This window comes from Octopus bimaculoides, chromosome 3 (assembly GCF_046866305.1).
Source record: "Octopus bimaculoides isolate indiv1 chromosome 3, ASM4686630v1, whole genome shotgun sequence".
In the NCBI taxonomy this organism is placed as follows: Eukaryota; Metazoa; Mollusca; class Cephalopoda; order Octopoda; family Octopodidae; genus Octopus; species Octopus bimaculoides.
The window spans coordinates 162149201-162165966 of NC_142930.1; the positions used below are offsets into that span (position 1 = coordinate 162149201).

General features: G+C 38.2%; 1 protein-coding gene across 1 annotated transcript; it reads right to left on the reverse strand.

Moving 5' to 3' along the window:
- Window positions 1-112: 112 nt before the first annotated feature.
- LOC106882033 (replication factor C subunit 4) lies at window positions 113-16765 on the reverse strand. The gene is made up of 10 exons (XM_014932590.3): window positions 16620-16765; window positions 14133-14252; window positions 12922-13000; window positions 12022-12101; window positions 10692-10811; window positions 9511-9580; window positions 7278-7598; window positions 5614-5694; window positions 3786-3902; window positions 113-323 (listed from the first exon to the last, which is right to left on the reverse strand). Exons 2-10 carry the CDS (start codon window positions 14237-14239, stop codon window positions 225-227), a joined length of 1074 nt encoding a protein of 357 aa, XP_014788076.1. The 5' UTR covers window positions 14240-14252; window positions 16620-16765; the 3' UTR covers window positions 113-224.
- Between the last annotated feature and the right edge of the window lies 1 nt (window position 16766).

The following is a 16766-nucleotide window of genomic DNA, read 5'->3' on the forward strand; positions in this document are numbered from 1 at the left end:
GCTAGCATGGAAAGCAGACATTGTACGATGACGATGATGAAGTACAGGGTTTGGTTTGTTTGATTAAAACCAGCATGGTCATATTTCAATGACTGAAGCAAAAGATAAAAGATATCGGACACATGACATCTTTATTAAGGCAGTTCTCATTCTCTCTCTCATGAAGTAAAGTTAAATGTATGAAAATATGTTTTATTTTTCATTTGCAAGAAGCAAAGAATGTCCTATTCCCTTTCATGGCATATTTGGTTCATAATAGTATTCAGGAGATCCAGAAGTTGCAGGTATTCATCTCCTCCATCTATCATACACTTGTCCACAACCTGAAATAAAATCAAAATAAACGAAATAAGGCATAGGAGTGGCTGTGTGGTAAATAGTTTGCTTACGAACCACATGGTTCTGGGTACAGTCCCACTGTGTGGCATCTTGGGCAAATGTCTTCTACTATGGCCTCAGGCCGACCAAAGCCTTGTGAGTGGATTTGGTAGACGGAAGCTGAAAGAAGCCCGTCGTATATATGTATATGTATATATATATGTATGTGTGTGTATATATGTTCGTGTGTCTGTGTTTGTCCCCCCCACCCAACATCGCTTGACAAACGAAGCTGGGGTGTTTATGTCCCCGTCACTTAGCGGTTCGGCAAAAAGAGACCGATAGAATAAGTACTAGGTTTACAAAGACTAAGTCCTGGGGTTGATTTGCTCGACTAAAGGCGGTGCTCCAGCATGGCCACAGTCAAATGACTGAAACAAGTAAAAGAGTAAATGAGCAAAGAACCTATAAATTAGGAAAGAGACAGACCTGAAATAGGGAGTGTATGTCACTGATGAGGATGATAGGACTTTGATAAATCTAGCCGATTGATTGAGAGACCAAACGATTAATCAATCAATTGCTTAATTAGTTGGTTGAATGTCTGACTAGTTGACGAATGATAATTCTTGCTAATTTTGCTATGAGGCCAGTCATTTTAGGGGTAGGCATAAATTGATTACACTGACCCCAATATGAGACTGGTACTTTAATTTTATTGATCGGATGATGATGATCTCAAAAGGCTGAAATGCAAAGTTGACCTCAGTGGAATCTGAACTCAGAATGTAAAAAGCCAGAAGAAATGGCACCACACATTTTGTCCAGCATGCTAACAATTCTGCCAGCCCAATAATGATAATAATAATAATAATAATAAATGCCCCGGATGCAGTACCAGGGCAGTGGCTCTCATGGCTTCTGATCTTAATTGATTGGAAGTGTTATCATGTACGTTGTTTTGTCTTGGTATAAAAAGATGGGCTACAGCAAATATTCTGCTCAATACCACAGATTTGTTTGTCAGTTGTTTGACCTTAACCAGTTGAGCATGTCCCTTGGTGGCTGACGATATGTGCATCTCTGATCATGAGCAGAAGTAGTTAGGGAACATCATAGCCATGTGTTGAGAGGAATTCTTTGGGGTTTGAATAATTCACCTTTGGAAACATGGGTGTTTTGCTCAACATCCTTAAACAAACCTTATTCAGGGACCTTTTGAGCGGGATGGGCTACTAGACTTGAAGAAAATTCTAACTGAGCCCCACCTGCGAGGTCATGTGCTGTTTATCCTGATATGAGATCACCATGTCGCGCCAGATCACAAGGTCGTTGCCAGTGCCGCTGAATTGGCTCCTGTGCAGGTGGCATGTAAAATACACCATTTTGAGCATGGCTGTTGCTAATAGCGCCTGACTAGCCCTCATGCTGGTGGCACGTTAAAGCACGCACTGCACTCTCGGAGTGGTTGGCTTTAGGAAGGGCATCCAGCTGTAGAAACTCTGCCAAATCAGATTGGAGCCTGGTGCAGCCTTCTGGCTCACCAGTCCTCAATCAAATCGTCCAACCCATGCTAGCATGGAAAGCGGACGTTAAACGATGATGATGATGTTCCTTAAGATGGTACAGAGTGATTACAGAGTGAGATTTAGCTGCTATTTCTAGCATGCTGAAAAACCCTGTAGACACTTCCGCATTGGATTAATCCATCTTTCATGCTAATTAACATTATACGCCCAATTAGTCATGGCTGCAGTGAGATTCTGGCAGCTTGCCAGAAGAACAAGGACTTCAGATGTACAAAATGTAGAGGTAACCAAGAACTGCACAGTTTGTGTGCTAGGTGTAATGGATAGCTTCTGTTACTTGAATGATCTGATTAATGCCAGGAATAGTTCTGATGAAAATATAATAGCTAACATAAATAAGTATGGAGAAGAGGAAGCTTAAGGATTTTCACTTCTACTCTCAACGAATCTCTCTATCTCTCTCTCTCTCTCTCATTCTTCCTCTGTAGAAAAGAAGATTGTGTGAAACATAATGAAGCATATGTGAAAAATTGTTATGTTAATCTGTACTAAAACATAGACACTAACATGCTAGAATGGCGAGACATGCAATGAGTATGACTTACTACATGCATGGTGTTAACTAACAAGACAGACAAGAAAATGTATACAGACTGGCTCCCATGCCAGTGGCACGTAAAAAGCACTATCCGAATGTGATCGATGCTAGGCCCACCTGATTGGCTCCTGTGTTGGTGGCACATAAAAAGCACCCAATACACTCTTGTGGTTGGTGTTAGGAATGGCATCCAGCTGTAGAAACATTACCAGATCAGATTGGAGCTTGATGTAGCCACTGGCTTTCTAGACCTCAGTCAAACCGTTCAACCCATGCCAGCATGGAAAACGAAAGTAAAATGATGATGATGGTTGTTTGGCTTGTTAGAAATAGATAAACCTACCTCGAATCACTTAAATGGGTGTCTGTATATATGTGCTGGTGACACATAAAAAGCACCCAGCACACTGTTAAGTGGTTGTCATTAGGAAGGGTATCCAGCCATAGAAACCATGCCATAACAGACAATTGAAATCTGGTCAGCTCCATGGCAAACTGTCCAACCCATACCAGCAAGGAAAATAGATGTTAAACGATGATGGTGATGATGTATATATGTGCACCTTGTGTAATAAAGTGTTTAGGTGAGCATTATAAATCCCAGCATCTAGATTAGTGGTTCTCAACCATTATTTAGGTACAGGCATGGATGTATGGCTAGGAAGATTGCTTCTCAACTACATGGTTTTGGGTTCAGTCCCACTGTGTGGCACCTTGGGCAAGTGTCTTCTACTATAGCCTCAGGCTGACTGAAGCCTTGTGATTGAATTTGGGAGGTGGGGGTTCCTGTTGTATGTGTACATGTGTATGAAAGTACTTGAATCTCCTAACAGATATAAGGGGCCCCTTTGTTTTCTTTTTTACTAAGTGGAGAGTGGGGAGGTCCTCATAGCCATTACATGTCTAAAAATTCCTCTCGTGTTTTTGTGATTAAATATTATTAGAAATTGTATAAAAAAAGTGTTTAAGTATTTTGTGCACTGAAGAAATGCAACCAGTTTATTGCAGATAAATTTTAACAACAAAATCTTATATGGACCGTCAAGGGCCTTGTGGACCTCAGTTGCGAACCACTGATCTAGATAGACAGGCTGCTGCTGGAAAACTTGTAATCAATGTAGAATGATTTGCAAATCCCTTGCAAGCTTTAAGAGCCATATGAGACATCATGTGTGATAAGGAAACCAACAAAGAACAAAGTGTTTCTTAGAATGAAATGAGTTTAAGAGGTGGTCTTATTTGGTCACAAGTTGACCTTCACCGCATGTGTGTGTGTATTTGGGTATATCTATCTACTTACAAATGAAACAAACAAGATACTAATATATAGTGTCACTTACCGCCATTTTTTCTCCAATGACACATTTCTGCTTGTCACCGAGTTCTTCAGATACCATGATGAGGTCATGCAGTTGGCAGACAATTTGCAAGCCTGAATGGCCATTACAGATAATCTCCTGCGTAAATATACAGTGAGTGTTATATTGCTTGCTTGGTTCATGATGAAGGTAATGATGATGATGAGGAGGAGGTTGCATGTAGATGAGGATAAACATAAATTTGAGAAGTAACAAAATGAACAATTGGTAGCATAAAAGAAGATGAGAATTATTTCTAATTTAAGCACAAGGCTAGCAATTCTGAGGAGAGGGACTAAGTGGATTACACTGACTCAAGTACTTGAGTAGTTCTATATTTCACTGACCATGAAAGGATAAAAGTCAAAGTTGTTCGTGGTGATATTTGAACACAGAATGTAAAGAGCCAGAAGAAATACAGGTCGTCATTGACTTATAACTAATCCAACTTATGACCAATTGACTTTATGACGATTGGTGTGCCAGAAATACTAAACAGTCCAGTTGAAATCTAATGGGTTTTAATTTCTTAGAAATTTATCCGTCTACGGATGATGTCAGCTAACAAACGCTTCCCCTAGGTTTAGTTATCAATCACCACTGTGGTTATTCCGAGTGTTGGATGAATATCCTGTTGGGAGACATTGAGGCAGCCTCATATTTGTTAATAAGATGACTGCCTGAGACTCTGAAATTTTTGACTAACGCCAGTATATTAGTATAATACAGAATGCTGTGTGTGACTTTTACCTGAGAATGTACCTTAAGAATGTAAAAATATAAAACAAAGCTATGTAGGACTACAGGCTGACTTACGACCAGTCAGTCGGAACCAATTGTGGTCGTAAGTCAACGATGACCTGTACAGATAAGTATTTTGTCTGAAATACTAATGATTCTGCCAGTTCACCACTTTAATAATTCTTTCTACTCTTTTACTTGTTTCAGTCATTTGACTGTGGCCATGCTGGAGCACCACCTTTAGTCGAGCAAATCGACCCCAGAGCTGTCAGCTGTCTATCTACTCATTTTGAGCATTCAACGACAATATAAGTCTTCGAAGACAATTGCTCCCATAAATACCAAAATAAAATTTGAGATTTATGGAGGGTCAAAGTTGGGAACAAAAACAGGACAGTGGAGACATACAAGGAAGCCAAATGAAGCCAAATGAACATGGAGGGTCGTTAGACCAGAACGAAGGGAAAAGAGTGAACACTGGAAGAAATATTTTCTTTGAAAAGAGAAAAGATAGAAGAGAAGGACCAGGTGTATTTTATCTCTCTCTTCTATCTTTTCTCTTTTCAAAGAAAATATTTCTCCAGCATTCGCTATTTTACTCTCGTTCTGGTCCAACGACCCTCCATGTTTGTTTTCGTTCGGTTTCTTTGTATGTCTCCACTGTCCTGTTTTTGTTCCCAACTTTGACCCTCCATAAATCCCAAATTTTATTTTGGTATTTATGGGAGCAACTGTCTTCAAAGACTCATATTGTCGATCAAAATGAAGATTAGATAGACAGCCGACAACTGATGAAGGGTCATTCTTTGTGTTACTTGTCCTGTTTTCCATTTGTTTCTCTCATTGTTTGCGTATTGAACTCATTTGTTTTCGTATTTCGTGTTGTTTACTGTTGGTAATGTCCTGTACCCATTTATGCATATATATATATATATATATATATTTATATATGTGTGTGTGCGTGTATATATATTTTGTTATCATTTGATTGAATTCCACACATCCATTTCCAAGTAAGTTTATTGTGTGTGTGTGAGCGTGCATGCGTGTGTGTGTGTGTATTGCATACCTTTAATGCTAAGTTAAGTTTATCATATGAATCTGAGTGGCAGACATCAAGTATGTTGCGGATAACATCTTCTGGAACAATCTGAAAAAAAAATGAAGAACATAATAAAAACGGATTCAAATTTTGGCACAAGCCTAGCAATTTTGGGGTAAGAGGATAAGTCGATTATGGCAACAGTATTGCTCAAATGATAGTTATTTTACTGACCATGCAGAGTTGACATGGCAGTATTTGAGCCACAAGAAATTCCACAAAGCATTCTGACCAATGCACCACCTTATCATAATAATAACAAGAGCACTCAGAGAGCGCAAACCTCCGCCAAGGCAACACCAATGTCCTCTCAATGATTAGCTGGAGATGATTTTTAAAATGAGAATATCTGAGATAAACTCGACTGCTTTCACAAATAAGAATACTAAAAATGAACTGACTGCTCTCAAAAATTAAGTAAAAAAAAACAGAAAAATAATCCAGAATCCTTGTCCGGTACCGGATCAATCCCAAAATCTAATATGTTCATGCTAGTCACAAGGCCAAACATCCCTGAAAGTTTCATCCAAATCTATCAAGCAGTTTTTGAGACATCTTGTCTATGGACAAACAAACACAACTGAAAATAATACCTCCGCCTTTGCTACAGCAGAGGTAATAATCCTTTCTACCATAGGCGCAAGGCACAAAGCTAGAAACTCATGTAGAGAGAAGCAATTAAATCAACCACAATACTTAACAGATCCTTTATTTTATCAAACCTGGAAGGAAGTTAGGAAGAACTGGCCTGATGGGAATTTGAACACAGAACATAAGGGACATAACTTATATGCCAAAAGGTATTTTGGTTTTGAACATTTCACTCTCAAATACAACACCACCTGAAACTACTTATTTTTGAGACGACTAAACTATTTTACAGAAGCCTTTAGTCAGTAAAACAGCAATATCTGCTGTTTGTAAGATAAATATATTATTTTCCAATTAAATACTTGTTGATATGCAACCATTTTGAAATTTACAAAACAAATGAAAAAGAACAAAGTCATGCAAACATTACTTATAGCGAAAAAAATTCACCTACGCTTCTCATTTACCACTTTGTTTATGTACAACAAAGTTTTGAACAAGATATTTCACTGCAATTTTATGTTAATATAGAAGACAAAATTATAAACAAGAAACAAATTCCCTTTGAAATTCGTTGTCTGTTACAAATATAGCCAACATATAAACATATATTCACAAATGTGAGAGCTTATTGTGTTCAATTGATAGGTTAGAAACAGCAGCTAAGTTTTCTTGTCAGAAAGACACATTATGATGTGACAAATGATTAAGTAGAGGCTTCCTTGTTGACTCATTAGCCTTTTAACATTTAAATTGGCCACGTCCAGTCCAAATATTCAACCTGCTTTATTTTCAAACTAGCCAGATCTGGCCTCTCACGTCTACCCTACAATGTCATTCTAAAAATATACAACTGTATGATCAAAATTTTGAAGCTATGAGATAATACACAATCAATTCAAAACAATGGGAAGAAATAAGCATTACATTTGGCAGAGCAATTTGAATGATAAAGGATTAAATATATACTAAAACAACAGCAACAATACGGCAAGATTTGAAAGAGATAAAAAGATGAAGAAATGGAAAGGATAACTTACTCCAGCCACTTCCAGAATGTCTTGCTTGGTGATCTGTTCCTCTCCCTTTAATCGAGACACACTCTGAAGAAGTGTAATAGCACGTCTTAAGTCTCCCTCAGATACCTGTATTAATGCTTGCAAAGCATCTTCTTTGCAGACCACTTGTTCTTTACTACATATGTCTTGTAATCGTTTCAACAATATTTCTAAAGTGAGAGGTTTGAAGCGGAACTTGGCACACCGGGAAGTGATCGGATCAATAATTCTGCTCACGTAGTTACAGATCAAACAAAACCGGGTGGTTTTTGATTCTTTCTCCATGGTTCGTCGCAATGCCGTCTAGGAACACAAACAAATATAAATTAAACAGATTAATAAAGGAGTTGCTGATAATAACACTATGCTCATCTTAATCATCATTAGCACATAAAAAGCACCATGTGAACGTGGTTGAAGCCAGTGTCCCCTGACTGGTTCCCGTGCTGGTGGCACATAAAAAGCACCATCCAAATGTGGTCGAAGCCAGTACCCACTGACTGGCTCCTGTGCCAGTGGCACAGAGAAAGCACTATCCAAACATGGTTGATGCTAGTGCCCCTTGACTGGTACCCGTACCGGTGACACGTAAAAGCACCCACTACATTCTCGGAGTGGTTGGCGTTAGGAAGGGCATCCAGCTGTAGAAACCTTGCCAGATAAGATTGGAGCCTGGTACACCCTACTGGTTTGCCAGTCCTCAGTCAAACCATCCAACCCATACCAGCATGGAAAGTGGACGTTAAAGGATGATGATGATGATGATGATCCAAGCTGGCATGGGTTAGATGGAATTCACTGAGGCAGATTTTCTGTGACCAAACGTCCTTCCTGTCACCGACCCTCAGCTATTTCCAAGCAAGGTAATATTTTCCTAAGGCTGGACAGTTCCCATGGAAGACTGGAAAGGAACAACACTGACTGAATGACAATGATACACATTTACAACCATCTTGTGATGTCAAGACCAGAAGGCACAAACACACACATATATGATGGACTTTTTTCATTTTCTGTCAACCAAATCCATTCAAAGCCGTTAGTCAGGCTGGGACTATAACAGAATACACTTGCTCAAGGCATGCAGTAGGACTCGGCCCACAACCTTGTGGTTAGGAATCAAACTTCTTAATCACACAGGAATTACTTGTGTCTATGAGTTTATATTCTTTTATGTGTTTCAATCATTTGACTGCAGCCATGCTGGAGCACCACCTTTAGTCGAACAAATTGACCCCAGGACTTATTCTTTGTAAACCTAGTACTTAATCTATTGGTCTCTTTTGCCGAACCACTAAGTTATGGGAACGTAAACACACCAACATTGGTTGTCAAGCGATGGTGGTGGTGGTGGGGGGGGGAACACAGACACACAAATACATACATACATATATATATGTACCTGTCTTCATCTTTTGTTTTTCTGAAAATTCCAACTATATATATATGTATGTATGATGGGCTTCTTTCAGTTTCCGTCTACCAAATCCACTCACAAGGCTTTGGTTGGCCTGAGACTATAGTAGAAGACACTTGCCCAAGGTGCCAAGCAGTGGGACTGAACCCAGAACCATGTGGTTGGGAAGCAAGCTTCTTACCACACAGCCACAGGGCCAGCAACTGACGGTAGAATTCTGTAATGTTTGGCCAGATTGCACACTTCAACATATGTTAAGTGAAGCCGACAATGCCTCTGGGTAAACTATGTTTTGTGTAAGTCCAGTGTTGGTAGAATAAATATACAAATAGTTGATACTATTGATTCTAATACTTGGCTGGTACTTTCTGTCACCAACCTTAGGTGAATGAAAAACAAAATTGACTTCAATGCCTGTTTGTGTCTCCTTGTCTTGATGCTGTGCATGAACTGTAAACAATTCTGACTGTCATATAAGTGGTGTTGTTCATTTGCTATCTGCCATGAAAACTTGTCTGACCATAGGTGACAGGAAAAGTATCTGGCCATAGAAAATCTACTGCAACGAATTACATCTGAGCCAACCAACCATGACAAAGTGGATGAGAAGATGATGATGATAATGAAAAATATGTAATATATTTAAGTGTTTGGCATAAGAGAAATATCAAACAGTGAAAAGATATATTTCATGTAAATATTTAAATTTGAAGAAATATGAAACCCACATAAGGTTTGAAAAAGACATCCCAAGAAATTTTTTTGTTTGTATTAAATTAAAAATGTCAAAAATCTCACCTGAGCTGCTAGTGTCATTGAGTCAGCTTCATCTAAGATGATTATCTTAAAAGGAGGACAGGGTTTTCCACTAAAGAAAAATAAAACAAATGATTCAAGATAACAAACTTTGTGATAGGTGTATGTGTATACACACACACATACACACACTAGCAAGGTATCCTGGCATTGCCCGGGTGTTATGGCCTACAGTCACATTGTATTATTTGTTTCTTTCTTATGGGCAGAATCAGCACACGAGGCGTGTGAACCAAAAACATGTAGAATGACTGCTGACTGCTTAGATTAGAATGAAATCTTAGCATTATCCCCAAAATGACCTAAACTTACGGATATAATGAAATGGATGATATATGAGTATCCGTATTGCAGAAAGTAAGGTACATGGAAAGAAAGCTGCTTCATTCATCTCTGTAATGTCTGGGCAGACTGCACACTTCAACATATGTTAAGTGAAGCTGACAATGCTTCTGGGTAAACTATGTTTTTACGTAAGTCCAGTGTTGGTAGAATAAATATACAAGTCATCTGCACTGCTAACTGGAGAGCATGCGACATATAGCTGTCCATAAGAAAAGCAGGGTCAATTGAAAACATATCAGCTGAAAACTGGGGGTTGATGTAATTGATTCCCTGCCACCAAAAAATTGCTAGCCTTGAGCCAAAATCTGAAAGCAATTATCTCATAGATTGAATAAATCACATTATGTCTAAAACATGTCTTATTTTCCCTTAAAAAACAAATTACTTTTTGGCCAACTCAATAAATCATCAGACTAGTACAGTGCCACCATGCCAGACTACAGCTACACTACCTCAGCAACCCACTACTACAACATCACCACAGATCCCTCCATTATGCAATCACGACAACATAACATAACCACATGACACATCATCGCTATACTGCAACACTACCACAACTGCAACATTGCACCACCACATTATGCTGTTACACTAACACATCACATTACAACTTGTTGTCATTACACAACATTACATCACTACACTGCTACTATATCACACAACACTACGCAACACACCATTCCTTAAATGCACCACCTCAATATGCTGCCAACACCAATATTGTCGTCATCATCACAACGCCTGTTTCAGTACTTACATATCAAAAACCGAATGCAATTGCATGAATGCACATCATTCTAAATCTGTCTACTTACTCAGGTCGAACAGCGGAGGCACTGATCTGAGCAAATTTCTTCACTTTGTTTCGAATGACTTCAATTCCTCGTTCATCTGAAGAGTTCAGTTCCAAGACACGGCTGCGGTACATATCATGTCTAAACAAAATAAAGAAAGGATAAAAATTTTTTTTTTTTTTAAATAGGATATGATAGATAAAAACTGAAAGAAGCCCATCATGTATTTATGTTCATTTGTATTTCGCTCACGTTCACTGATTTATAAATAGTAGCTTCCTGACATTGTTATCTACTTATAATTCACTACAAAAGGCATATCCAGGCTGCTAGACATAGACTTGACACGTTGCATGATCCTTGAAACAAAAGACTCATTTATATAGTAATTTGTTTCCAGTTCTCTGCATAAAGCATATCCAGGTTGTTTATTGTTTGACAAGAAGAGCATTCGACTGAAGAGAACTCCACCTACACATATTTTCATCTGACCCATGCAAGCATGAAAAATTAGTTGTTAAAACAACAATGATGACAATTAATGGTAATTTATAACAAAACTTGTAGAGAATACTAAACAAAAGGCCTTATAGTATTTACAAATGTCAAACCATGTCATTGTCAACTCTAATTTAGTCCTGTCAGGCTTTTAAGCCAACTATTGAAAGAGGCATGTTTCAGTATTATTAAACCTCATCAGCAAATTATCATCATTTTAACGTCTGCTTTCTTTGCTTGTATAAGTCAGACAAAGATGTTTTGAGGCAGACTTTTTTCAGTTGATGCTATTCCTGGTGCCAACTCATACCCATTTCTTAACAAGGCAATATTTTCTTATGGCCAGACATGTTCACATGGGATATTGCAAATGAATGGCACCACATGTATGATAATGACACTTATTTATAATCATCATGCAACTTCAGATACCAAGACACACACACACACACACACATATTTAAGGAGCTTCTTTCGATTTTTGTCTACTAAATTCACTCTCAAGGACTTGGTCGTCCTGGGCCTATAGTCGAAGGTGCCACACAGTGAGACTGAACTTGGAACCATGTGGCTGAGAAGCAAACTTCTTAAGCACATAGCCACACCTGTGCTGACTCTAACTTAATTGGCAAAACTTAGAAATAATCAATATATACAGAAATAGAGGGAATATAATGAGACTGGTTATGGAATTCAACATGTCTGACAGAAACTACTCTGGGGAGCATTCTAAATGCTAGAATGAAAATATGGTAGGGTCCCAAACATGTAATATACTGAACTGAGAATCTATTTTCAATTAAATGAGATTATCTATGCAATTAGTAGATAATAAAGTTGTTCACATACATACCCAAACAATTCTCTTGCTGCTGCCAGAATTGTGGATGTTTTACCAGTACCAGGTGGTCCATAGAACAACAGATTTGGCAACTGTCAAATGAGACAGCAGACTGAGAGTTAGTGAAAAGTATACATTAGAATATATATATATATATGAAAATTACAGGGCAAACCTGCTGATGCTGGGGGCCACATAAGAAGCACCCAGTACACTCTGTAAAGTAGTCGGCATTAGGAAGGGCATCCAGCCATAGAAACTATACCAAATGAGACAATAGGAACCTGGTGTAGCTCTCAGCTCTGTCATGGTTTTGCATAGACATCAAAGAGGATGTGACATCAGAAGATGGTTTGTTTGTGTGGTTAATGAAAGCTACACGTACAATTCAACAATAAGTAAATAGACACAAACACATCATGCCTATCAATGGTGTATGAAACATTAAGTACGATACATAAATGGCATGTATCAGTAATCTGCAATTTAAATGATGATACACCAAAGGAGAACTAAACCATTTTTTCAAATAAAGACAGATAAACAAACTACTATACAAAGTAATTGATGTAAATATGACTGACCAAAAGAAGGCTGTAAGCTAGCAGAACTGTTAAATGCTGGACAAAATGTTTGGTGGCATTTTGTCCTTCTTCGTGTTCTAAGTTTAAATTCCACTAAGGCTGACTTTTCCTTCCATCCATCTGGGGTCGATAGAATAAGAACCAGCTGAACACTGAAGTTGATGTAATAGACTTAACCCCTGAAATTACTGGTCTTGTGCCAGGATTTGAAACCAATCAGTGATCAAAATCCTTGAAAAGAGTACCCCAGGATGGCCACTGACAAAGGACTGAAACCAGTGAAAGAGCAAAAATATTAATGAGTAAAAGAATAAACTAGAACACTTACATCAGAACCCTGAAGAGATTTCTTTAGAACATTCACAACTTCATCTTGGTAAGCAACATCATCAATTTGTCGAGGACGACTACACAGTAGAAACAAAAAAAAAAAAAAAACATTAGTGACAAACGTCCCAGGTGAGTCTCATCATCATCATCGTTTAACATCCGCTTTCCATGCTAGCATGGGTTGGACGATTTGATTGAGGACTGGTGAAACCGGATGGCAACACCAGGCTCCAATCTAATTTGGCAGAGTTTCTACAGCTTCTAAAAGAGCTGTGGTTAAGATATACAAAACTTGGAGCAGTGCTGGCCCCAGACAAGTGTCAAACAGGCCTATTGATATGTGGACATACTCTGATATCACATGAATTTAGTCTCCTAGTTTCAGGGCCAAAAATACAAACCCTGTAATTCAAGGATAAGCTTGGGAGTGCTATTGATCAGTAGAATAAATCATAAATGTAATGGCAAAAGGCAATGGAAAACCACTGTTATATCTTTTCTCATGAAAAATCTTGAATCTTCAGATTTCGTTTTGGAGACCAATGATTGCCAACACCTGAAGGCAAAGCATGAAGAGAAGAGAGGGAGATTTCTAACTCATCAACAGATCATCAGTTCCAAGCATACAAATCTGTTGTGTCCTCTCTGTACCTTCCACTGTACTATAAAAAATTATTTATCTCATTGTCAAACCTTCATTCACTTGCATTCTACAACCAATAACACACAGATGTGCTGTTACTACTACATAGTCTGTTTCTTTGTACTAGCAAGCTTTGTACCATCCCCAGCATAAGTCTCGTTTTCACAATTCTTTACATTTTACCTTTAACCTCAAAGTTCATACCACTAAAAAACAAATGCCTTCCAATTGGTCCTTGGATAATGTTGCAAGTATTCAGGCTGTCTCCAATCTAAGGATAATTTCTTCTCTCTAGTCATAGTGGCCCTGGAAAAAGTCATGAGCACTGTTGGCAATCATTGGTCTCCAGACGAGGGAGAGAGAGAGAGAGAGAGAGAGAGAGAGCAAATAAAAAATGACACTTTCATCTTAGTTTTTTGACAGACTGATATACTCCTGATATCTTTCCATGACACACACCAACACAAACTTATTTTGTTTCAGGAATATTAAAACTTTGTATGTAATAATTCAAGTGGATGCTTATCCTTTAAAAACCAATGTGAGGATTAGATTTAAACACTTACTATTTCTCTACCCAGGGTATATGTGAATCTTTGGTCGTTTCTGTTGATACAGGCTTCTCTTTTTTCTTGATGAAACCAGAACTTCCAGGCTTGAGAAAAGCATGCATTGTGTTAACAGCACTGAAATAAAGGGAAGGTCTCATTAGTTACTTAAAGCATTGTCACTCATTATCATAATCAATTAATGTCTGTTTTCCATGCTGACATGTGTTGGAAGGTTTGAGAGTATCTGGCAATCTCCAAGGCCAAGTTCAGCTTTGGCATGTTTTCTATGGCTGGGTGCCATTCCTAATGCTAACTACTTTACAATGTGTACTGGGTGCTCTTTTCATGTCACTGGCATTGCTGAGATTGCCAAGAAAGACAAGACCAGCTAAAAGGGAAAAGCCCTCTCAGCTAAGTAGATGAGATAATATATATATATATATATATAAATTCAATAATAGGACGAATTCTTTTACAAGAATTTATCAAGTAGCTAGCGTGAAAAAACCTCATAAGGGAAAAAATCCATCATTTATTCCCGAAATATATATTTTTATATTTATATAAGGGCATTACTATACAATAACGCCTCACGCCATAGTAGTCTGACCTTAGAGTCCCTCATGGCGTGAGGTGTTATTGTACAGTAATGCCCTTATATAAATATATATATATATAAAATTAACTTGGAGAAAAATGCCCAGCAAGTAGTGTTACTCCTTGTCTATTTGTAATATGTGATAGTACATAATAATGTGAGTTGTATGCAATGCTGTCTTAAAATTCATCAACAGCCTGCCTTTTTTTCATACATATCAAAAAAATTTGCAGTTGCTTGTACAGTAATACACCAGCTTCAGCATTAAATCCTCAAAAGATAGGTTGATAAACAAGCCAAACATGCAACTTTCATTCAGTTTTTGAACCTTTCTCACATTTATGAATGTTGGGTAATGTCCAAAAGAGTATGATTGTGAATACAAGCAGCCAAAATGGGGTTCTTTTGAAAGATCTCTGGAGTAACATTACCCAAAAGGGTGAGCAACTCAGAGATCAAGGCGTCACTCCAGGTCTGACAGATACTTCTCTGAACTGAAATGTCACAGCTCCAGCATTATGGACATGTAGTTATAATGCCACAGGAAAGGATCACAAGACATATTCTTCAAGCCAAACCAACTGGCAAGCTGGTGACTTAGTGGTAGACATAATGAGATAGCTGGATAACATTCATAGTTTCAGTAGATCGTGCCTGGGAATCCAGTAGGAAAATGTAATAACGGTTGCTTCTAACAAGACATCACTGAGAGGGTGCCTGAGGACCCTCCCTCGAATAGTGGACCATGAAAATAAGCAAATAATATATGATTAAACTAAAGGGCTGTGTTTAGAGCGTTGGGCTCTCAATCATGAGGTAGTGAGTTCAATTCTTAGCCCGGGATGTGTGTTGTGTTCTTGAGCAAGACACTTTATTTCATGTTGCTCCAGTTCACTCAGTTGTAGAAATGTGTTGTGATGTCACTGGTGCCAAGCTGTATCGGCCCCTTTGTCTTTCCCTTGGATAACATCATTGGCATGGAGAGGGGAGGTTGGTATGCATGGTCTTCCATAAACAACCTTGCTCGGACTTGTGCTTCGGAGACGAACATTCTAGGAGCAATCACATGATCAGCCATGATCGAAGGGGGTCCCTTTACTGGTAATGACATTCCTTCATTTTTTACAGGTTTCAGCCAGAGGATGAGGCCATGTTGGGATTGCTCCATGTTCCGCTATTTGACGCTCTGCGGCGACCTCAAATGGGAACAGTAACAGGGCAACCTCAAATGGGAACAGTAACCGGGCGACTGAGAACGAATGTTTTCCATAGGAGTAGTATGGTTCTCTTTCCCACGCCCTTTTCCCTTTATTGTGTAGAATTATTTAGTCCTTGTTCAGCCCTGATAAATTAGATATTTTTTTTTTCTTTCTCATACATAGTACATTATTCGATGCATCTTTTTTATTTTAAAGACAACAGCGACATGAAGGAGATTTTGGTTACCACTATTTCTACCTCTAGTGTTAAGTTAGTTATAGTGGCGTTGACTCGTTACTATGTACTAGTAGTTCATGCCGAAGCTTGGATCATCAAGCCTGCCTCCATTTAGTAATTCAACCTATTAGAAACAGCAGCCAAATCTTCATCAAATCGATCCATACTGTCTTTTCAAAAAAGCACAGGAACACAAACAGAAACACTTTATAGAATTGTCGCGACTGTGACGCATTTGATCACTGTAAGTTTGCTCAATCGGGGTAATTTAGAGCTAAACAACAACAAAATAACAATAATCTAAGCGCTGGTATATTTATAAATTTTAATTCATTAACACTGATCAAAATATACGAAAATAAAACATTTATACATGCTTCAACGAAAGTTATATTGTTCTGCAGAATAGCAATTAAACTTATTATATCAAACAACTTGTTAATAAAAGGTGTGCAATATATATTTACCTGATCAATAAGTAGATTATTACAAGAGTGTGATATAATATAAATATATTTAGACAACAATTAAGGTTGTTATAATACTGAATACACTTTAAATAGAATTCCCGCCATCTACGAAATCATCGCAAACAGCTCTTTGAGCATGCGCGA